The sequence below is a fragment of the Phascolarctos cinereus genome, unplaced genomic scaffold (genome assembly GCF_003287225.1).
Source record: "Phascolarctos cinereus isolate Bilbo 61053 unplaced genomic scaffold, phaCin_HiC Scaffold_9;HRSCAF=440, whole genome shotgun sequence".
In the NCBI taxonomy this organism is placed as follows: domain Eukaryota; kingdom Metazoa; phylum Chordata; class Mammalia; order Diprotodontia; family Phascolarctidae; genus Phascolarctos; species Phascolarctos cinereus.
The window spans coordinates 109,549,304-109,574,264 of NW_027556402.1; the positions used below are offsets into that span (position 1 = coordinate 109,549,304).

At 37.0% G+C, this 24,961-nt stretch overlaps 1 protein-coding gene across 2 annotated transcripts in view; it reads left to right on the forward strand.

Annotated features, from left to right (window-relative positions):
* Positions 1–795: 795 nt before the first annotated feature.
* PRMT9 (protein arginine methyltransferase 9) overlaps positions 796–24,961 on the forward strand; it is a 58,048-nt gene continuing 33,882 nt past the window's right edge. The window contains exons 1-6 of one of the 2 annotated variants that reach the window (XM_020994049.2): positions 796–1,373; positions 3,865–4,013; positions 8,827–9,063; positions 9,485–9,652; positions 12,522–12,624; positions 16,815–16,921. In XM_020994049.2, the coding sequence (XP_020849708.1) occupies positions 1,194–1,373; positions 3,865–4,013; positions 8,827–9,063; positions 9,485–9,652; positions 12,522–12,624; positions 16,815–16,921 (944 nt within the window). In that variant the 5' untranslated portion in view covers positions 796–1,193. Of the gene's footprint in view, positions 1,374–3,864; positions 4,014–8,826; positions 9,064–9,484; positions 9,653–12,521; positions 12,625–16,814; positions 16,922–24,961 lie in introns of those variants that run through there. The other variant, XM_078148700.1, reaches the window with a different exon arrangement.

Consider the following 24,961-nt stretch of genomic DNA (forward strand, 5'->3'; position numbering starts at 1 on the left):
TTTCTTAGAGTAAAAGAGTAGTCCATTAGTTATATACTGTACTTTGTTTAACCAGTGACCTTTCCTTTCGGGTCCCAAACTCAAATTTGCAAAATTTTCCTGAGGCAATGCCTAGCACATAAATGACCCCTTCGCACACAGATGGGTCTCTACAGCTGTATGCCAATAAACGTTTAACTACCAGCTCTCTGAAAAATATGCACCTGACATACTTTTAAGTTCAATTTCCATTATTAATATTTTCTTTATCACTTTAAACCCAGATACACGACAAAGCAAATCATGCCCTGATATATAGTTTTTTCTCAATTTCTAGGTGTAAATGCTGAAAATAAAAATTTTACAATCAGATTTCTCTGGAACCCATAAGAACATTCCTGCCCTCTGTTCTAACCAATCATCTTTCTCTTCTCCTTTGCTCTCGGTGTTTTCTTGCACATCCTTTTAAGAGCAGCAGCATAGCACTGGGGCAAGAGTGACAGGCTTCAGCATCCCAGGTTCCAATCCCAGCTCTGTGTGAGCTTGGGTCCTGTCCCTGACCCTCTCCTGGCTTTACTGAAAAGACCTTTAAAGACATATCCACATACATATTCACGCCCTATTAGCACCTCAAAAGAAGCCCAAGGCCGCGTGCCACTTTCCCTCCAACGTCGGGGACTTCTAGACCAGTAAAGGTAGAGGGGCGGGGTAAGGAGGGAGAGGCACGTGCCACATCTAAGCACTTGAGGGAAGCATGCGCACTGAAGAGGTTCCTAGGCCAGTAAAAGATGAGGGTCAGAGGAAGGAGGAAAAGGCTCAAGAAATCTGCCAGACTCTTGAGCGGAGTCTGCGCACTGGAAGTAGAGGAGAGCGGGGCAGAGTGGCCGTGGAGGAGGCATGCGCAACACGCAAGCGCGGCCCTCCTGAAGACGTTGGCTACTTGACAAGCGGGAGCGAAGCTGGGAAGCACCGCACGCCCCCTCCGAGCCGTGAGAGCGTACAGTGCGTGTTACGTCAGAGGGGTGGACGTTGGCGCAGACGCCGGAAGTTCCTCGTTTTTGTGTTTTCCGTTTTTCTTGCTTCGCTCGCGGTGTACCTTTCTTCTGGGCTGGAGAAGGGCCAGCTGCCCCACCCGGAAATCGGAAAGTCTCCGCGGAGGACCAGAACGGCCTTGACCTTGACCTCGACTTTCTCGTCTCCGTCGGATTCCTAGCATGCCACGCTCGCGGGGCGGGGGCCGGGCCCGGGGCGGGCAGGAGGCCGGCAGGGCCGAGCTGGTGTCCCGCTCGCTGCAGAGCGCGCAGCACTGCGTGGCCGGCCGGGACTTCGGCACGGCCTACGCGCACTACCTGCTGGTGCTCAGCCTGGCGCCCGAGCTGCGGGACGACGTCAAGGTGAGCGTCGGGTCGGCCGCTCCGCGCCGTCCAGCGTGCTCGCCGCGCTTCCCGTGCCCTCCCTGCGGCCCGGGCTGCGGGGCTGCGGGGCTGCGGGCGGGCGCTGCTTCCTGCCCTCGGGGAGCTTTCAGACCTTCGGGGCTCTCGAGTGCGGCCCTCTCCGTTTGCGGGGGGACTGAGGAGACGCCGAGGTGGTGTGCCCGAAGCAAGTGGCAAATTGAACTGGAGTTCTCAGACTTAGTGGCTTTAAAGTCATGTCTAGGTGTGCAGATCCCAGCTCTGGGACCTTGGACAGGTCATGTCACGTCCCTGGCCCTCAATTTCCTTAGAGGATTGTATTAGACAATCCAAGGTCCTTCTCAGCTCAGAAACAGCGCTCCCATAATAGTTCCACTTAAATTACTCTATTAGCTACTAGCTACACCTCCCACTTTGCCTTTACTGGAGTGGTCGCCCTCATCTACACACCCTCTCCCCCAGTTATCTTTGTATAGACTCCTATACTTGTCATACCCACTTCAGTCTTGTACAAAAACAGTTCTTTCCCTTATGAAGTTTAAGTCTATTAGGGATATAAAACACAGATGACCATTAACACAGCCAATGTGTATCTGAGGCAAGACTTAAAGCCAAGACTGTCATCTACTATAAGATGCTTATTTTAAAAAAAAGTATATTAGCACAGTTATATTGTACGTGCTATATTGCAGGTGCTACAATAGCTAACAGCTAAAAATAGCTGACAAGTAAGCAAAGTATGTATCTGCCTTATAAACTATTTTTGTGAGAATTCACATCAAAGAGCTGTCACCTACTTCATACTTTAACAAAAGCCAAAAAAAAAATCCAATTAATAAGCTCTAATAAGATAAATACATGTTCATTTTTTTCCCCCACGTCTACAGTGAAAAATTCACCTTGAGTAGATAGACAAAGCATGGTAAAAACGCTGAGAAATTTCTCCCTAAGAATAGATTTGGTGCATCATCATGAATGTAAAAGCAAATGTCTTTGTATGACATACAGTTTAAAGTTCTAAGTAAGGTTTACTCTAGATTAAAAACATTTAACACTTCTTTAGTAATTAAACAGATCTGTCATCTCCATGGTGTGGGCACTTCATACCTTACCCTGACTTGTGGCAGGAAACTTTCACCGTATGGTCCCCAATCTCCAGGGAAGGCCCTTGCAAGTTAGCTAGGTTGGTCCTAAGATGAGGTACACAATACTTTACTAGGTCTGCCCTGAAAGCTTTTCCATCTGGGAAGATCTTTTGAGCTCTGTTGGCTTAGCCTTCTAGAATTTGTATGCTGTGATAAGGCACAGGGTAGAGCTTTCAGTTCAATTCAACAAGCATGTTTTAAGTGCCTACTATGTGCCGGGTAATAGAGGTACACATACAAAAATGAAAGGCCCTTTTCTCAAGTTGATTACATTTTGCCTGGGGAAAACACATACACAGATAAATACCAAACATGCAAAGTCATTTTCTGTGTCTTGAAATACAAATGATTATGTGAAGACAGCTGAAGCATAAAAAAATGGAATGCTGATTCATTAATATGGTAGTCTTCACTGGAAAATAAAGAATTGCCCATGAATTGAGTGACTAAACAAATTATAGTATATGAATATAATGGAATATTACTTTTAGTATAAGAAATTATAGAAGGGATGGATTTGAGAAACACTGGAAGACTGATATAAGCCAATGCAGAGTTACATGAACAGAACTAGGAAAGTAATTTATACAGTCATTCTTAATGTTGTAAAGAAAAACTACTTTGAAAGGTTTAAGAACACTGATCAGTAACAACCCTATCCTGGAGGACTGATGGTGGTGCAGGCTACTTGCCTTTTGAAAGAGAAGTGGTGGACATTACATGCAGAATAAGATAGACAATTTGAGTCATGTCCAATGTGTAGATTTATTTTGCCTGAATATGCTTATTTCAAACAAGAGAGGATTTGTTATTTTTTAAATTTCAGAGAGGTTAGGTGGGGCAAGTGATACTGTTTTTTCGCAAAGTACGGAATAACAAAATTATTTAAAATAGTCTTTTCAGTGCAGACAGTAGTTAATATTTATGTTTGGTATTTAGCAGTAACAAATTCTGATACTATTATTTTACTACCTGTGTGACCTTGGGTAGTCACTTACTCCCTCTGAGGCTTAATTCCTCTTCTGTAAAATGAGGGGGTTGGATTAGATGGCCTTCACAGTTTCTTTGAGCTCTAAATCTGTGGATAGATATGTGACACTTGCATCTCTGCAATTTTCCTGTTTCTGTTGTAATCTATGTGGGGTGTACACTCATAACTGTAGTTAGAGAACTGAATCATATTTCCATTTAGTTGTAAGAAGCTTTTTGAGGGAGTGCAATTTTAAGGTGGTGCTTTCATTAAATATATTTGAATTCCCTGAAATCCTAGATTTGACACTATGCATGGTTTTTATTTTACTGATGAATATTTTTCCTCTTTTGAAAAGGAAACCTTTCAGTATACCCTCCTCAAGTGGGCGGAAGAACTGGATTCTCTGAATCGAGTACAGGACTTATTTGGTTGCTATGAACAGGCCTTGGAACTTTTTCCAGATGATGAAGTGATTTGTAACAGTATAGGGGAACATCTGTTCAGGTTTGTCATCTCAAAAGCGTGGCTTTGTTCAGATATATGGAAGTTGTATTAAATTATTAATGTCAAAACAACTGAAAAAGAGAATGCTTTGGGTACAGCATAGTGATGCCTGTTTTTCCATTTGTGGTTTTACTGAGACCTTTAACTTTTGGTCCAGGAGTTAGGGAAAAAAAAGGTTAACTTACTACTTTTGAATTTGAAATATTTGAGAGTACATGGGGACATGGAAGTGTGGGAAGTTAATTGCTTGATTCTTTTGGTGGGGAATGGAGGAGGGATGAGAACCCAGAGATTACATTCCCCAAAATCACACAACTAGAATAGGAAGGAATCACAGCCCCCATGTAGTCCAACCCATATGATGGAATTGCCTTTGTAACTTACCCCACCGTGCTTGAAGACTTCTGAGGAAGGGGAACCTTCCTCTATCCCTCCAGGAAGCACATGCTATTTTTGGATAACTCTACTTGGTAGGGTAGTAGATAGAGTGATTGGCCTGAATTCAGGAATACTCAGTTTTCAGAATTCAAATATAGCCTCAGACACTAAGTAGCTGTATTATGCTGGGTGAGTCATTTAACCTTGTTTGCCTCAGTTTCCTCATCTGTAAAATGAGTTAGAGAAGGAAATGGCAAACCACTCCAGTATCTTTGCCAAGAAAACCCCAAATGGGATCATGAAGAGTCCGACAAGACTGAAAACAACTGAACAACAGCAGCTTGTTAAGATGTGTCTTCTTTTTCTTTTTAAAATGAGGCCCCCTAAACTGTGTTGTATTTTTACCTTTTACTTTTAGGGTTTTTTTTCTTGAATCTTATTTACCTTGCCCCCTCCCTGTGTGTGTGTGTGTGTGTGTGTGTGTGTGTGTGTGCTTTGGGATTAATGTTATGCTGTTTGAACACAGAGTCCTTGCATGGCACAGTTATGGTTCTGTTTCCATTGTGGAGAATAATTCTGTTCTCCTTTCTTTTATTATCTATAATGCGGGTTTATGTTTTAGGTTTGTTTCTGCTGTTCAGTGAAGAAACATTATGCACTTACTACGTGCCAGGCCCTGTGCTAACTACTGGGGATATAGAATAGCTCTTTCCTTCAAGAAGCTCAGAGTCTAATCAGGAGAGACAACATGGCAAACAACTATGTACATATAAAATAGATAGGGAAATATACAGAGTACTGGATAGCAGGAAACCACTAGCATTAAGGAGGATTAGGAAAGGGTTCTTGCAGAAGGTGGACTTTTAACTGAGACTTGAAAGAAGGCAGAGGAGAGCATGGTATGGAAGATTGCCATTAATAATGCATGGAATCCAGAGATGGAGTGTCTTGTTAAGTAAATAGCAAGCAGGCAGATTTCACTGGATCATGGAAATTTGTAGAGAGGAATTGAGTGTGAGAATACTGGGAAGGTAGGAAGGAGCTAAGTTATTTGACTAGAAAGTGACACATAGTTGGATTAGGGTTAAAGATGGTAGTTGTAGTTGAGAATGTGGAAGCTTTATCACTGTTGAAATGTTAAGTAAATTGAACAGTTTATTCTGAAGGGAAAAAAATTTACATTAATAACTAATGTTTCTTTATGGGGAAATGACCTTTTTTCCTTGGCCAAGAAGAACATTATTTCTGTCAGGCTGATACTTGGGTTTTATGGGTTGAATGGGAGTTTTTCCATTCCACATGAGAGAAAAAGTTAGTTTTTTGTTCATTAGCAGTAGGAGGATATTTTGCATATACTTGCATGTAAGTAAATCCTTATAACCCAAATTTACTAATGTCAGTATATTAATACCTAATAAATATTAATTGATGGAATGGTAAAAAGATTTTAAATAGAAATGCTCATATGATACAAAATAATTTTTATTTATTATAAAAGTATTTTTCAAAATAAAAATGCTTCCTTATTTTTATAGTATATTTTCTCTGATAATTATCTATTTTTCCTATATCTATTTTCCCTTAGAACAACTACTAGCTTAGAAAAAAATAAACCGAAATTTTATCTTTAATTTTTAAAGTCATATATACTTTCTATTGCTATTCTAGTAAATGCAGCCAAAATTAATGAAATGAAGTCATCCTTCTTTAATGACTGTCAGTATAATTCCTGATCTAGAAAAGAAAGCTAATTCCAAGTTCTATCAAATTGCCCATAGTATTAAGAATACTTCTACCCATTGTTATGAGTTATTTTGTATTATAATTTGCAGATATTTGTAGTTAACATAAAATCTATTACTGTTTTCTGATGTAACTACCAAAATATATATAAAATGATTACTGACTTTAAAATTATAGCTTCAAAAAGTAGAATCTACATTATTTAGTCAGATATGTTAAGGTATGAGAATAAATCTTTTTATATTAAGAATGAGTTATTTTAACTTTCATTGCCAGGATTAAGCATTCAAATATATGAACAGGAACCAAGCAAAAGTAAATAAGAATTAAAACAAATAGGAAAAAAATTGTTAGTAATTATTGCATGTAACTAAATTTCTATTAACAAGTTATTAAAACAAATCTCTTTTTGTACCCCCAGGGCTTACCACAATTCCTGGCTCAAAGTAGATGCTTTATAAATACTGATTGAAACGCTGAAGGATGCGTATATTGACTTTAGTAGAATAGTGGCAAAATTATCCTTTTTTTCTGTGATCCTTTCTGGACTTCTTTTCTATTTAACATTTGTAGAAAATCTTTTTTTAAGTGAATGTTAAAATCGTAGACTCTTAGACCTTGAAGGGACCTTAATAATAATCCTTTAGATGAAGACCCTCATGTTACAGCTGAAAAAACTGTTTAGGTTTAGGTAGTTGAATTGTTTAGTGAAGTCACATGGCTTGCTTTGGATTCCTAGGCCAGCGTTCTTCCTGTTGACCTACATATACAACTGTTGAGGTGCAGTTTAAGATGCTCTTAAAATGGACAGGTTTGACAAAACGTGTTGATGTTTGGTTATTTTGGGAGTAGAGTGGGAGAGGGATTGTTAGAGAGTACTTCCTTCTTAGGGTAGAGAGAACACAAAGATTGGGAGCAGGGTACAAAGGGATAAGAACGCTGAGTGAGCTCTCTTATTAGGAACAAACCATTAAGTAAAAATGTACATTGTTGGCAGAAATAAGGACTGAGTAAATAATATATGCACCAATAAACAGTATCTTCCCCTATAGCTGTTGGAATAGTTTTCCATTTAAATGAGACTGAATTATTTATAATTTAAATAAGTTGGATTCATTTTAAATTCATTTAAAATTATATTTTTGCCCTTCTGACTTTATTTAAAGTTTGTTTTAAACATATTCTAGATTGTAAACATGTAATGGTGGTATAATCACATGATTCTGGCTATTAAATTCCAAGATCAATTGATCTTTGAAAGCTAGAAGCACAGACTCCCAGTGGGTCACTTTTTGTTAGTATGAACTGTTACAGACACCATAAAAATTAAAGTGGTGGCTCAGTTTTTTTTTTGGTTGTTGTTTTGTTTTGTTTTTTCAAAAAATCCATTATTTATGCTTCACTAATTTAGAATTTGTAGTAATTGATGATGATCTTGGCTGAAGTTTGCTTTACCTTCTTTCTGGAGAAAAGAATTTGTTAAGCCAGGAAGTTAATAGTACAAAAAAAAATGAAGGGAAATGCATTTTAAGACAGTTTAGAAATATTTCATTTACTCACATGTAAGTAGTAGTATTATCTAAAGGATGTCTCTAGTTGTCAAGCGGAGTTTGGATGGATTTAGTTTAAAAAGAAGCGTCTGTGGCATTCTCCTGTACTTGGAGGCAGAAAACCTGGATGTTAGACACTGTTGTACTACATGAATAAATCATTGTGACTTTTCTGAACGTCAGTGTCATTTTCTGTAAAAGAAGACATTGGACTACATTAGGGTTTCTTGACCTTTTTGTGTGGCATGGATTCTTTTTGGCAGTCTGTTGAATGACTGCTCAGAACAGTGTTTTTAAATGCATACAATGAAATTCATAGTATTAAGAGAGAAACCAAATATATTGAAATAATTATGAAAATTTTTTTTTCAAGTTTATCGACCCCAGGTTAAGAATCCCCCTGGACCATGTATGTGATCTCTAAGGCCTCTTCTAGTTCTGCTTAAAGTTCCATAATTCTGTGGCACAATTTAATAAATTTTCCCTCCCCCCAAAGCTATACTACTGTAGTTGACTGTAAACTTAATGTTGGTTTTTACAGCTCTGATGTAGGTTCCTTTTTTTTTTCCCAAATCAGCTTTGCAGCTACATCGGAAAACTGACTGTTGATTTGGTTACTTTATTTACTAAGGTTAACTGAAGCAGAGATGTGGAATTATTGAGAAGGGGGATCATTTCCAATTCAGCAGGCTAATCATGGTTGTTTGGGGGTGTTATTTATTCATATCGACTGCCTTATCAATTAGTGAGTATTGATTACTCATTTGTATGATACTGTGTTCTTAGAATTGTGCTTGGGTACTGAGGATAACATGAGAGGCCATAATGTGGCCCCTGATATTAATAACTAACTACTTGTGGAGACAAGATAAACATGTGAAATAGCAATAAATAACAATATAAAATCTAATTTAAATCATTTGGTGTAAGTTTAAATATAGTTAGAAGAATTAGCAAAGGGATGGGTTGCTAGGGCTTGTAGTAGTCAGGGAAAGTTTCATGAAGGAGGTGGGCCTTGAAGGGTAAGATTTAGAATGGAGTGGACGGGGCTTTCCAGGTACAGAGAGGGAGATGGCTGTAGAGCTAAAAGCAGATAACTAAATACTTTCTGTTCATAGTTTTTTTGTTGTTGTTGTTGGTAGAATGGGCTTTAGAGATGAAGCAGCTGGCTATTTCCACAAAGCAGTAAAGCTAAATCCTGACTACAGTGATGCAAAGGAAAATTTTTACCGTGTTGCAAACTGGCTGGTGGAACGCTGGCACTTTATCATGCTTAATGACATTAAGAGGAATATGACTTACCATTCAGCAATCCAGAAGGTTGTTCGCTTGGGATGCAAAACTGTTCTGGATATTGGAGCAGGAACTGGAATACTAAGGTTTGTTATCATTGCAATAATACGTGTAGATTCTTATTATCTTTTCAACTTCATGTTCAATCAAGAATGAGATCTGTTTTTTTTATTAGAAAAATGCTGTTGTTATAACTGCTTTGGAATTTTGGAATTATCACCTTAAGGACATTTCTTTTGTGTTATCTGGTTATTATCTCTGATATATAGTTGTCCTAACTTTCGTGGTTTCAAACTGAACTGGTTAATTGTTAGCATTGATGGCCAGAGATTTTAATTATGTTAATTTAAAAAGTACAAAATAAAGCCAAGTTTATAAAGTAAGCCTAAATTTAAGGAGAAGCAGTCATGTCCTCTTCTTAAGTAGTGTAACTCCCTTATTTTGAAAAGTAAACAGGAATTTTTGTTGCTTGATTTTTTTTTTCTGATGGATTTTTTCCCCCTACAGCATGTTTGCTAAAAGTGCCGGTGCACACCGGGTCTATGCTTGTGAGCTCTCCAAGACCATGTATGAGCTTTCTCATGACGTAATGGCAGCAAACAAGATGGAAACAGGGATCAAACTATTACATATGAAGTCTCTGGATATAGAAGTTCCTAAGCACATTCCTGAGAGGTATTGTCATGTGTGTTCTATACCCCCTTGTAAGTTACTATCTGATTTTTAAAAGTTAACTTGTGAAAATATTTTTAGTGTCTGGTACATACCAGGAATTGGGCTTGGTGCTGGGGAGACAAAAACAATTAGGAAACAGCCCTTGCCTTCAAGGAGCTTAATTCTGTTGTTCTTGTGTACATATGTGCAAAACATGTACAAAATTTCTATTGAGATAATTCCTGGTTTGAAAATTGCCTCCACCAGTAATTCAGATCAACTCATATGTATGAGTATGCTGGAACGCTTAAAGGACTTACATATGGTCACTCAGCTTGTATGTGTCAGAGGCAGGACTTAAACCCAGGTCTTTAAGATGGTCCCTGTCTCCACTAGATCATGTTTCCTCTCAGATCCTTAATCATTCCCTCTGTGTGTGTGTGTATATTGTTTTGCTTTTTGTTGTTGTTGTCCAGTAGTGTCCAACTCCTAGTGACCCAATTTGGGGGTTTCTTGGTAAAGATACTAGAGTGGTTTGCTGTTTTCTTCCCCACTCCTTTTAAAGATGAGGAAACTAAGGCAAATAGGTTGAGTGACTTGCCCAGGGTTACATAGCCAGTTAATGTCTGAAACCAGCTTTGAACTCAGGAAGATGAGTCTTCCTTTCCACTGTGCCACCTAGTTGCCTTTCTCTTTTAATGTTCTTTTGAAAAAGTCTACAGACATGAGAGGTAACATGATGCAGTGCAGAAGTTGTCAAAGAGTGGCCTGGGGATACCTGAAGCTCCTGGATTCCCTTTTTGGGGGTCTTTGAGGTCAAAACAGTTTCCATAACAATATAAAGACATTTTAATTTCCAATATGGTAAATGTCGATAGCTGTAATCGATATAAACAAAAGCTCTTTGGGAGTGGGAATAGGTCTTCAGTAATTTTTAAGAGTCTGAACAAGTCCTGAAACCAAAAAGTTTGAAAACCACTGGTGTAGTAGATAGGGCACCAGACCTGGAATCAGGGAGACCTGAGTTCAGATCTAACCTTAGTCACTAGCTGTGTGACTGGGCAAGTCATTTAACTGCTTTTTCCCTCAGTTTCCTCTTCTGTAAAATGAGAGTGTTGGATCCTGTACCCTCTAAGGTCTTTTCCACTTCTAGCCCTGTGTTCTTACAGGTCACTTGAAATGACAGATGTATGAGCAACTTGTTGATCAGGGTGGGACTATTTCTTGATCGATAGGCATCTCCTTAATTTCAATTTTTTCTTACTAATAAAATAGCTGCTCTGTGTGTGTGTGTCTGTGTGTCTGTGTGTCTGTGTGTCTGTGTCTGTGTCTCTCTGTATGTATGTGTCTTTTTTCTCTTTGATCTCTTTGGACTATAGGCCTAGTAGTGGTATCACTAGGCTGAAGGGTATGCGTAGTTTAGTGATTTGGAGATGTAGTTCCAGATTGCTTTCCTGAATGGCTATGTAAAAGTGCATTAATGTGCCTGTTTTCCCACAGCTTCTCCAACATTTCTAATTTTCCAATTTTGACATCATTGCCAATCTGAGAATGTGAGGTGGAACCTTAGAATTGCTTTGATTTGCATTTCTGTAATTATTAGTGAATGGGGCGGGGTGGGGGGACGGGGGTAATTCATGTGGCTAGTGATAGCTCTGTTTCTTTTAAAACTTCCTGTCATGTCCTTTGACCACTATCAGTTGTGGAATGGCTCCCTCTTTCATCCCCAATTCTTGTCCTATGTTTTCCAGTATCTTTCTTATAATCTTTAACCTATTCCTACCTTTGCAATAAAGTAACTGAATGTCATAGTATATGTTGATTTAATTTGGAAGGCCTTTGCAATTTCTGCATAGATTTTTCTAACTCTTCATTCTCTGCAGCAAATATGGGTACATAAGCTGCAACTATTTTCAAGTAGCATTTTTATAAATACTTGTTATAAACACTTCAATACTCAATAGCCCAATATCCTATGAAATGCTTGTTTAGAAGGTGGTGCTAGAGCCAAACCTTGAATGAGCCTCTGAGAGGCAGGGGTTACGATTACTGGTGCTAGCATGAGGAACAGAATGAAAGCCAGTGGGGCTATATTTTAGTGTATACCAAGGAGGATAATGTAAAGTAAGATTGGAAAGGTACAACAAAACCATTGAGTCAACCAACAAACATTTATTTAAGTGTCTTCTGTGTGTTAGACCCAGTGCCCAGGTACTGGAGATATGAGGATAAAACATGTAATGACCCTGGCTCTGAAAGAACTTTTATTCTATTGGGGGAAACAACATGTACATCTGTAAATATAAATATATTTATTTGAATCTTAGCACTGGCCATTACTGACTGTATGACTGTCACCCTTTTTGAGCCAGTTTCATTTATAAAATGGAATAATAAAAATGTCATTACCTACCTCACAGAATTGTTGTTGCTTTATAAATTTTAAAGTGCTGTTATAAATAGCTATCATGATTATTCTGAGTTTCAGAAAAATGTGTATCTAGGAATACAACTTATCACATTTCTCAAGAATTTAAGAAATTCTGGTCAGTATAATAATAATGTCAATGTGATTTCTTCAAGTTATACTATTAAATTGGATAATTACATGGGAAAATGGGTGGTGATTACACTATCAGCTTATTTTGGAATGGGGCACACATTCTATGTCGCTAATGCAATTTTGGGATCATATTTTAAAGGATTTAACTGAACTTTAGAGAAGTTTTTAAGTGCTTTAATTATATAAAAAATTATACAGTTTTTAAACAAAGAAATTCATTCTTAATTTGTAGCAGTAATGGTACTTAATTTAAGACAGATAAGTACACATGTTTTTAAATGTATCATTTAAAAAACTTACATATATCTTTAAAAAATCATTCTATAGAGTTTCCCTAGTTGTAACAGAAACTGTCGATGCAGGTTTGTTTGGAGAAGGAATTGTGGAGAGCTTGATTCATGCATGGGAACATTTACTTTTGCAACCAAAGGTAAGCAGCATGAAAATTCTTGAATAGGTTAGAAATGATTTACTTACACAAACATATATATATATATATATATATATATGTATATATATATTATATGTATGTGTGTGTATTTGTATGTAAATGTTTAGATTTTTCTAATTTATGGTGAGAATTTTTTAAAATTTAATTTAAAATTCAAATTATCATTTTCTTACTGTGTTCATATTGTTATGTTAAAACTTAAAGTGGATAGATACTTCAAAATACAATTTTAAGTGTTTATTTGTATATATGTGTGTATCTTTATATGTATTTTTTTTTACATGTATATCCATATGTAAGCACACAGATAAATGTAGGGATTCCATATTTTAAAAAAAGCTTGTGTAAGACTGAGTAATTAATCCTAAAAACTTGAATGAGGGAACACCGTAATTTAAAAACATTTTGTTTGTCTCCAGAGTCTCTCACAGTGCCTGGCACATAGTAGGCAGTTAATAAAATGCTTGTTGATTGACTGAACACTTATTATGTTTTTAAAATCATTAATTCATGTTTAGTTATATTAATGACACCATTATCTTTCATTGTGTTTTGGAATAGCTAGAAAAATAATATCCTATGCCCTTGATTCATTATGTGTTTTATACATTTTATATATATGTGTATATATACATATATATATGTACACACACACATATATCTATAAGAGCAATACATTAGGGAAAAAACTATTAACAGGGAGAAGTTAGTCTCATAGGAACAATGTCATATGTGGAACATTAATTATTCACAATCACTTGGTAATTTACATAGGAATGATAGTCAACAGCTATCTGATTGCCATCTTAGTTGATTGACCAAGTAAAGTTGTAACAAAATAGAGTTTGATTATAATGTGTTAATGATATGAAACAGCATCAGTCAGAGCAATATTATGCAGGATATTCCTATACTTTAGTACATTGTGTATTCTGCATCAGTTTTTAAAGAGTTGTGGGTACTTTTTCGGTGTTAGTTTTAATGCTCTGAATCATTGGTTCCCAGAGTGTGGTCTGGGGAAACTGGAGGGGTCTCTGAGACCCTTTCAGGGCATCTGCAAGGTGAAAACTATTTTCACAAAACATTAAGATGTTTTAATTTTAAATATAGTAAATATAAATAGATACAATCCACACAAACAAGAGCTCTTGGGGAGAGGGATTCTCAATAATTTTTAAGAATGTAAAGGAGTACTGAGACCCAGAGGTTTGACAGCTGCTCCTGTAGGTCAATGGCTAGGTTGTGAGATGTGCTTTTGGAGGAAGTGCTCAGTGAGATCTCAGAGATATAGAAGTATTGAGACTAGGTTTGTTTTTTTTAAAAATTAATTTATTTTAAGTTATCAACAATTACTTCTATATGCTTTTCAGTTGAAAATTTTTCTCCTCCTCCCTCCGCACTTCCTTCCCCAAGACAGCGCACGATCTGATACAAGCTATACATATATATTCCTTTTAAACATATTTTCACATTAGTGATGTTGTAAGTAAGAATTAGAACTAATAGGAGGAACCACCAGAAAGAGGAAACAAAAAATAACAGAAGAAAAAAAATAGCAAATAGTATGCTTCGATCTGCATTCAAACTCCATACTTCTTTCTTTGGATGTGGATAGCATTTTCCAACATGAGGCCTTTGGAGATGTCTTAGATCCTTGTATTGCTGAGAAGGGTTAAGTCTGTCAATATTGGTCATCGCACAATGTGGCTGTTATTGGGTACGATGTTCTCTTGGTTCTGCTCACTTCACTCAGCATACAAGTCTTTCCAGGTTTTTCTGAAGTCAGCCTGTTCATCATTTCTTGTAGCACAATAGTATTCCATTACATTCATATACCACAACTTGTTCAGCCATTCCTCAAGTGATGGACATCCTCTCAATTTCCTAGTATTGAGGCTAGTTTAAATGCATTTAACTTCACCTCTTTTATGTGGTTTGGGCCTTGGCAAGAATAATTTGTTTCTGCACAAGGGAAAGAGTGTCTCTGCGTTGTTTGCGATTGTTTTTTCTCTATCATGAAGGATGTTAAGGTAGAAAATTTTGTTCAGATCCATTTGTATGTGTGAAGGGAGTTATTTAAATGCATTTGTTGAAATAACCATATTGTTTCCCTTTTGAAATTACAGAAAAAAAGTATTATAATGTCCTCTAGAATTTATCAGCTAAGGGTGTTTAGACTTGGTATTTGGTTGCTGGAAGTGTGATCAAGAATCTTGATCACATGAGCAGTAGCCTCAAACTATGATCTTCAGATGGAGGTAGAGAGAAGCTTTCTTCCCATGAGGGTCACATAGAGGCAAAGCAGCATATTTAATTTTCTTTTGTAGGGCTAGACAGAAGGATGAAGTGGGAAGAGAGATGTAAAAAGTCAAACTTCATATTAAAATTATGAACAAGGAACATGAAATTATTTTCCAATACATGTAGATATTACAAAGCATGCTTTGATTCCATATTTATACTAATTAAAGGAGGGAGAAAGAATGTGAAGAGTGATAAAGGAAAGGGGATAAAGAGTTCCTGTAGCCACATGCTACAGTCATTGTACCCACAGTGAGAGAAAGCAAAACATACATAGGTAGCTCTTAAGAGAGACAAGGGAGGGACAGGGAATATTGTAATGGATATTAAATTGCTAGAAAATTATTCTTGTCACATGAACAATAGTCTTCGGAGTGTGGTTGCCACCCTATGAAAGTATAATTAGTTGGTTAGCCACTGTTTAATTCAACTATTCTTTGTTCTTAGAGGTTTCAAGATTTGTCTTGACTGAGATAACTAAAATAAATTGCCTTCAAAGAAATTGATTTTCTGGGCCAGAGCAAAATTAAATTAAACTAAGGTTCTAAAATGTTTTGGATCTATAGTTCCCCACTTTGGCCTTAAAGGACAACTGATGGTTTCAGATATATCTGATATAATAGTATCCTATCCTTTCTGCTTCTGATAAATTCTTTATAATTAAAAAAAAAGTGAAATTATCAACTGGAGGGAGAGGTTTATTTCTGTTTCATTCCGTTTTAACCATTTTGATCTAGTTTTTTGTTGTTTTATTAAAGTATTTATGGCCCTTATAGCTCATTTTTTTAAGGCAATTGGGGTTAAGTGACTTGCCCAGGGTCACACAGCTGGTAAGTGTGAAGTGTTTGGTCTGAGGCCAGATTTGAACTCAGGTCCTCTTGACTTCAGGGTCGGTGCTCTATCTACTGCCTCACGTAGCTGTCCTGTAGCTCATACTCTTGAAGGTTATTAGATATATATTCAGATTTTCAGCAAATCTAGTTGTTAAGATAATCTTATACCTTTGTGCTGTGCTCTTTTAAGTATTAGCATTTACTTTGCTAAGCATGAGTATTTACTTCATATGCTTAATTTTATTTTCTGTACAAGACCGAGACTTTGTTATTGCAAATTAGAATGACTTGGTTACTTGTTAATAGTTTTATTATTGCAAAGCATAAACTAACATTCTGACTGTGTGTGTATACATATACATCATATAATTCCAATATGGTCTTAAAATTAAGAAAAAGAAAGACAATTTCGAGGAGCTTACAATCTAATGGGGGAAGACAGCACACAAAAGGAAGTTGGAAAGTGGTAAAGAGGGTGATGGGGAGCACCAAAAGGTACCCAGCATGGGGCATTTTGTTTCCTGGAGTTGAAATCAGACAGAGATGCAGATGCAAAGTGGAGTGATCTGGTATCCAATTTCTGCCCTTTACGAAGGTCAGCTTTGAGCAGAATTTAGTATTCTACCCTTCAGCTCTCCATTCTGAGGGGAGAAGAGGTTGAGGGACGTGGTGGCATTGGAGTTAGCAGCGTGGTGATAGGATTAGATATGATCAGCTTATGCTGGGAGGGGTATCATGTCCCCAGCCAGAGCTGTAGATGGAGACTTTAGTTTAAATGATGATTACCTAGAGTCTAGGTCCTAGAGGTTATGAATAGAATAGTATGAACCCAAAATTGTACATTCTATAAAAAATTTGACCAAGTTTTATTGGTAGACTGGTACAATTTGGATTGAAAATGTTTAATGAAAGATTGAGAATTCATTGCAGTATTCATCTTGAGTAATAAAATTAGGTATTCACAATTTAAGATAAACTAATGATACTTTGTTCTAGTGTGTATTAATAGACTAAAATTTTTATTTACCTTTTCAGCCTAAAGGTAAAGATGGTAATTGTGAAGAATATGGACAAGTCATACCTGCAGGTGCAGTTGTATTTGGGATGGCAGTACAGTGTACAGAGATACGAAGACATCACAGGTGAATGATTTTTTGAGTTGATTTAAGGAAAAAAATGAATCATTTAAAAATATACTTTAAATATTGATAATTCCCTGTGCCAATGAATATGATTGTTATGTGAACTTCTAGTTTCCATGTTTGCTTTACCCCAGATTTTTTAAAAATTATGATAAATAACATTCAACAAAGATAAATAGTCAACTAAGCATATACAATGAAGACTAGCATCTTACATAAACTCTTTATCATTTATCAGGATAAAGCAAATTTAAGACTTTGGAAGACATGGACTTTCTCTGTATTTTGTTCCAACCTTGTCTGAAGTTCTACTGTGTTTGGCAGGCAGGCAATAAGCATTTATTATTATGTGCCAAGCACTGTGCTAAGGGATAAAGGATACAAATACAAGCAAAAAGAAAGCCATTCTCTGCCTCCAAGGAGCTTACATTCTAGCTCAGGGAGGCAACACACTTGGGAGCTGAAAAAAAGGAGGGTGGGATAGGAGAGAGGAAGGTGTTACAAAGGCAAAGTCTGGAGAATTGGAAGCAGAGCCTAGAGAGGTGTGAAGGACGGCCAGCTTAGGTCCTTCCCTAAAATGGAGAACCCAAAAGAAACTTACCCATAGGAGAAGGGGGGTGGGGGGATGTTGTAGGGTAAGAAGGCCCCCAAAACTGGGAGAAGTTCTCGTGTGAGTTTTGGCTTTTTTCTTTTATTTTTTCATGGGTGAAGCTGTAGTAGTTAGTGTATCTACAGTCTTGGGAATCAGGTTTCACTCCTTCATTCTACATTTTCATTTTACATTCTACATTCATTTTACTCCTTCAGTCACTTGCTACTTGTGTAACATTGTGCAAGTTGCCTCAGCTCTCTTAGTTAGCCTCTTAGCAGATTTTCACTGTAAAAGTCAAAAATTTTTAAACAAATGAATTCGGCTCAAACCATTTGTTTTCACCTTTCTGTTAACTTTGTGTGTGTTTGGTATATGGCCTTTTCATGGCGGTTTTGTTAATTTGATATGTGTGGTTCCAGACTAAGAAATGGAAGAAGCCAAAAGCTTATAGACTACTTTGAAGTGTTATGCTTGCATAATATGAATACTTCCTTTTCAAGATTAAAATCTGAAGATGCTGGATGTAGTAAGCACCAAAAAGCAACATACGAATTGCCTTTTTCTTCAACTATGTAGCATATAGTTGGTTAATAATTTAATAGTTATTTCAGATTTGGCTGTCTGGCAGGCTGTTAATAAGAGCAAAGGTAAAAAAAATTGCCAAAATAGAAAAAAAAATGGGAAGGTATGAAAGGACATTGTACTGAAACAAGCTGTCACCTCTGAAAAAAAATGGAAGATGGATAAAAGTTAAGATGCTATTTCTTAGAGAAGTTTAACCAATGCAAAACATGAAAAGCTGAAAGAGTCCACAGCTGCCTTAGGCAGCAAACATCAGATGCAAAACGCGGGAAACTAAGGCAATTTCAGTTTAGAGAACAAACTCTTGCAAAATATTATGGGGCTGGAGGGTGGGAATGAAAGACTAGGCAGTGTCACATTATAGCACTTTGAAAAGTAGTTGAGAAAATGATCCTGCAGAGAGCTTCATGTAAAATTTAGCTAAGACAGATCAGCTCAGAGGGCGTTGTTGATTTGTTCATTCAACAAGCCTTTATTAAATGCCGACTGCATTCCAGCCACTGGGGATACTAATACCAAAGCAAAATAGACCCTGACCTCAAAAAGCTTACCTTCTGTTGGGGAAAACAACTTGTACACAAGTAAATACAAGATATACACAAAGTAAGTACAAAGTAATTTTCAGAATGGGGCTAGCACCTGGAGGGATCTAGGTTGTTGTGATCTAGGAGGCGACATTGGAGCTGATACTTGAAAGAAGCTAGGAGGGAATAAAAATGGAATGTATTCCTAGCATGTCAAATGCAACACATCTGCCAACATTTCTTTATTGATATATTTTAATCATAAACAGCAGTGGAGAATCCCACATTTTTAGAATTAGTGTCTCAGTTACCTAATCTGAGGAAGTAATAGTGGTTGTTAAGAAGTATAGAAGAGAGAGGCAGCTAGGTGGTGCAGTGGATAGAGCACCAACCCTGGAGTTGGGAGGACCCGAGTTCAAATTTGGCCTCAGACACTTGACACTTAACTAGCTGTGTGACCCTGGGCAAGTCACTTAACCTCATTGCCTAGCAAAAAAAACAAAACAAAAGAAAAAAAGTATAGAAGAGGAACTAGATCTGACATAAGAAAAAAGTTTGCAGTTAACACCACAGTTTTTGGACTTCCGCTTCTGGGAGCCAATATGGTGGAGTGAAAAGGTAGTCGCTCTCACTCTCCCCTGTCAACCTCTGAAAACCCAGAAAATATCACCCCAGAAAAAAAACCCTGGAACACCTGAACTAGAAGAAAGATGGGGAGCAGCAGTACAGCAGCCCAGCAAATGGGTCTCCCAGTGCCTCAGCAAAAATAAGGGAGGCAGAACTACAAGGGGCCCCAGGCGGATAAGTACCCTGCGGCATTCATCTGAAAGGAGGTGAAGAAAACAAGCTAAAGGCTTCCTAAAGCCCCGGCCTTGCTGATTCCAACCCAACAACAGGTGAGTAGGAGCCCTGCAGCCTCCAATTGTGAAGAAATCCTGAAGCCCAGGTGGTAGAGCAGGCAAACACCAACACCTGGACCTCGAGTGCCTCAGTGAGTGAGGAGGGGGGGAACCGGTGGAAACCAGCTCAGAAAACCACCAGGTGCCTGGCACTCACACGCAAAGGAATCTCCAGTGCATTAGCAGAAAGAGGGAGACAACACTGCAGGGGCCCCAGGCAGATAAACACCCTGCAGCACCCATCTAAAAGGAGCTGAAGAAAGCTAAAGGAAAGGAAAAGCAGGCAACCTAGAATTGCCTGAAAGTTCCAGCCTTGCTGATTCCAGCCCAACACGAGGTAAGCTGCCAGAAACCTACAGCCTCCAATTGCCAGCATAAGAGGCCCCAGCACACAAAGCCAGTGACCAAGACCTAGGCTCCCAACACAAGAAGCTTGGGTCAGTACCCTCTGTTCCCCAGCAGGAGAGCTCAATCTCTTTAAAGGCCAGGGAATAAAGAAACACCATGAGTAAAAAGAAACGTACCATAGATTCATATTATGAGAAGAGTGAAGATCAAGACAGAAATTCTGAAGAGGACAACATTGTCAACAAACCCACATCTGCAACAACAAAAGGGAATATGAACTGGTCTGAAGCCCAAAAAGCCTTCTTAGAAGAGCTCAAGAAGGATTTTAATAGTCAAATGAGAGAGGTAGAAGAGTCCTTCAAAAATACAATTGGCCAATTGGAAAAAAGTACACTGAAGAAAGCCCAAGTCCCTAAAAAACACAATTGGCCAATTGAAGAAGGAAGGACAAAAACTAACAGAAGAGTACACTGAAGAAACAAGTCCCTAAAAAACACAATTGGCCAGTTGAAGAAGGAAGTACAAAAACTAACAGAAGAAAACAATCTGTTAAAAACTAGAATTGGACAAATGGAAACTAATGTCTCTATGAGAGAGCAAGAATCAGTCAAACAGAAACAAAAAAATGAAAAAATAGATGAAAATGTAAAATACCTCATCAGTAAAACAACCGACCTGGAAAATCGACTCAGGAGAGACAATTTAAAAATTATTGGACTACCTGAAAATCATGATGAAAAAAAGAGCCTGGACAGTATCTTTCAGGAAATCATAAAGGAAAACTGCCCAGAAGTCCTAGAACCAGAAGGGAAAATAACCATAGAAAGAATCCAATCACCACCTGAAAGAGATCCCAAATTGACAATGCCAAGGAATATAATAGCAAAATTCCAAAATTACCAGATGAAAGAGAAGGTGCTGCAAGCAGCCAGAAAGAAAGAATTTAAATATCATGGAACCACAGTCAGGATTACACAGGACCTTGCAGCTTCTACATTAAAAGACCATAGGGCATGGAACATGATATTCCATAAGGCAAAGGAGCTTGGAATGCAGCCAAGGATCAATTACCCAGCAAAAATGAGCATCATTTTTCAAGGGAGGAGGTGGATATTCAACGAAATAGGAGACTTCCAAACTTTCCTGATAAAAAGACCAGAGCTCAACAAAAAATTTGATCTTCAAGTACAGGACTCAAGAAGGACTTAAAAAGGTAAATGGGACAGAAGGATACAATATGTTGTTAATAAGGGGGGGCTTTTAAACCCCTACAAGGGAATATGAGACTTGCAACCCTTGAGAACTGTTATTACACCTTGTTAAAGGAGTATACATAAAGAGGGTGGATATTAGTTGACTTTGATGTAATGATAAAAAAAAATCTAATCAAGTGGGTTAAATGGATCCAAATAAGTGAATCAATCTGATCTTAGAAAATGTACTGAGAAAGGAGGAGGCAGACAAGGGTAAATTACATTACAGGAAAAGACACAAAATCCTATTACAGCAGAGGGAAAGAAGGGGGGGAGCATTGTTTGAACCTTACTCTCATCAGATTTGGCTCAAGAAGGGCATAAAATAATCAGTTAGGTATAGAAATCTAACTTGCCCTATAGGCAGTAGGAGGGAAAAGGGGAAAGAAAAGGGAGGGGGGAAAGAAGAGAGGAAAGAAGCAGTAAGACTAAAGGGGAAGAAAAGGGAAAGGGATAATAAAAGGGGAAGGGACTGAAGGAGGTGTGGTCAAAAGCAAAACACTAGTGAAGGGGGAAAGGAAAAAGGAGAAAGAAAAGCATAAATGGGGGAAAAGGATGGAGAAAAAGACACAGATAGTAATCATAACTGTGAATGTGAATGGGATGAACTCTCCCATAAAATGGAAATGGATTGCAGAATGGATTAAAAACCATAATCCTACAATATGTTGTTTACAGGAAACACATTTGAAAAAGAGTGACACATACAGGGTAAAGGTAAAAGGCTGGAGCAGAATATATTATGCTCAGCTGAAGTAAAAAAAGCAGGGGTAGCAATCCTGATCTCAGACAAAGCAAAAGCAAAAATAGATCTTATCAAAAGAGATAAGAAAGGAAACTACATCCTGCTAAAAGGCACCAGAGACAATGAAGTAATGTCATTACTAAAAATATATGCACCAAATGGTATAGCATCCAAATTCTTACAGGAGAAGTTCAGGGAGTTACAGGAAGAAATAGACAGCAAAACTATACTAGTGGGGGACCTGAACCTCCCCCTCTTGCACTAGATAAGTCTAACCACAAAATAAACAAGAAAGAAGTTAAGGAGGTGAATAGAACATTAGAAAAGTTAGGTATGATAGACCTCTGGAGAAAACTGAATGGGGATAGAAAGGAATATACTTTTTTCTGCAGTACATGGCACATACACAAAAATTGACCATGTACTAGGGCATAAAAACCTCACAATCCAATGCAGAAAGGCAGAAATATTAAATGCATCCTTTTCAGATCATGACAATAAAAATTATATGTAATAAAGGGCCATGGAAAGATAGACTAAAAAATAATTGGAAACTAAATAATCTAATCCTAAAAAATGATTGGGTCAAACAACAAATCATAGAAACAATCAATAATTTCATTCAAGAGAATGACAATAATGAGACAACATACCAAAACCTATGGGATGCAGGAAAGCAGTTCTTAGGGGAAGTTTTATATCTCTAAATGCTTACATAAATAAAATAGAAAAAGAGGAGATTAATGAATTGGGCATACAACTAAAAAAACTAGAAAAAGAACAAATTAAAAATCCTCAACTAAACACCAAATTAGAAATATTGAAAACCAAAGGAAAAATTAATAAAATTGAAATTAAGAAAACTATTGAACTAATAAATAAAACTAAGAGCTGGTTTTATGAAAAAACCAATAAAATAAATAAGCCTTTGGTTAATTTAATTAAAAAAAAGAAAGAAGAAAACCAAATTACTAGTATCAAGAATGAAAAGGGGAAGCTACCACCAAGGAAGAGGAAATTAAAACAATAATTAGGAATTATTTTGCCCAACTATATGCCAACAAATTTGACAATCTTAGTGAAATGGATACATATTTACAAAAATATAAATTGCCCAGATTAACGAAGAGGAAGTAAAATACTTAAATAACCCCATCTCAGAAAAAGAAATTGAACAAGCCATTGATGAACTCCCTAGGAAAAAATCTCCAGGGCCAGATGGATTTACATGCGAATTCTATCAAACATTTAAAGAACAATTAATTCCAATACTATATAGACTATTTGGGAAAATAGGTGAAGAAGGAGTCTTACCAAATTCTTTTTATGAAATATGGTGTTGATACCTAAACCAGGAAGAGTCAAAATAGAGAAAGAAAATTATAGACCAATTTCTCTAATGAATATAGATGCAAAAATTTTAAACAAAATACTAGCAAGTAGATTGCAGCAACTTATCACAAGAATAATACACTATGACCAGGTAGGATTTATACCAGGAATGCAGGGTTGGTTCAATATTAGGAAAACTATCAGCATCATTGAGCATATCAACACAAAACCAACAGAAACCACATGATCATCTCAATAGATGCAGAAAAAGCTTTTGATAAAATACAACACCCATTCCTATTAAAAACACTAGAAAGCATAGGTATAAATGGAGTCTTCCTTAAAATAATAAATAGCATTATCTAAAACCTTCAGCAAGCATTATATGTAATGGGGACAGGCTAGAAGCATTTCCAATAAGATCGGGGTGAAACAAGGATGTCCATTATCACCACTGTTATTCAATATTGTACTGGAAACCTTAGCTTTAGCAATAAGAGAAGAAAAAGAAATTGAAGGCATTAGAATAGGCAAAGAAGAAACAAAGCTATCACTCTTTGCAGATGACATGATGATATACTTAGAGAATCCTAGAGAATCAAGTAAAAAACTACTTGAAATAATAAACAACTTTAGCAAAGTTGCAGGCTATAAAATAAACCCACATAAATCATCAGCATTTCTATATATTACCAACAAAGCCCAACAGCAAGAGATAGAAAGAGAAATCCCATTTAAACTTACTGTAGACATTATAAAATATTTAGGAGTCTATCTCCCCAAAACAAACCCAGGAACTCTATGAACACAATTACAAAACACTTTTCACACAAATAAAATCAGATCTAAATAATTGGAAAAACATCAGTTGCTCATGGGTAGGCGAGCTAATATAATAAAAATGACAATCCTACCTAAGCTAATTTACTTATTCAGTGCCATACCAATCAAACTACCAAAAATTATTTTATAGAGTTAGAAAAAATAATAACAAGATTCATTTGGAAAAAGAAAAGGTCCAGAATATCAAAGGAACTAATGAAAAGAAATGCAGGGGAAGGTGGCCTAGCAATTCCAGATCTTAAATTGTATTATAAAGCAGCAATCATCAAAACTGCTTGGTACTGGCTAAGAAATAGGGAGGTGGATCAGTGGAATAGGTTAAATATGCAAGACACAGTAGTCAATGACTATAGTAATCTATTATTTGATAAACCCAAAGACCCCAGCTTCTGGGATAAGAACCCACTCTTTGAAAAAAACTGCTGGGAAAACTGGAAAAGAGTATGGCAGAAACTAGGCATAGACCCAAATCTCACACCATATACCAAAATAAAGTCAAAATGGGTTCATGACTTAGATATAAAGGCTGATACCATAAGTAAACTGGGAGAACAAGGAATAGTTTACCTATCAGATCTATGGAGAACAGAAGAATTCATGACCAAACAGGAGATAGAGAACATTATGAAAAGCAAAATGGATAATTTTGATTACATTAAATTGAAAAGTTTTTGCACAAACAAAGCCAATGCAACTAAGATTAGAAGGAAGGTAGAAAATTGGGAAAGAATTTTTACAACCAGTCTCTCTGATAAAGGCCTCATTTCTAAAATATATAGAGAATTAAGACAAATTTATAAGAACACAAGCCATTCCCCAATTGATAAATGGTCAAAGGATATGAACAGACAGTTCTCAGATGAAGAAATTAAAGCCATCTATAGTCATATGAAAAAATGCTCTAAATCGTTATTGATTAGAG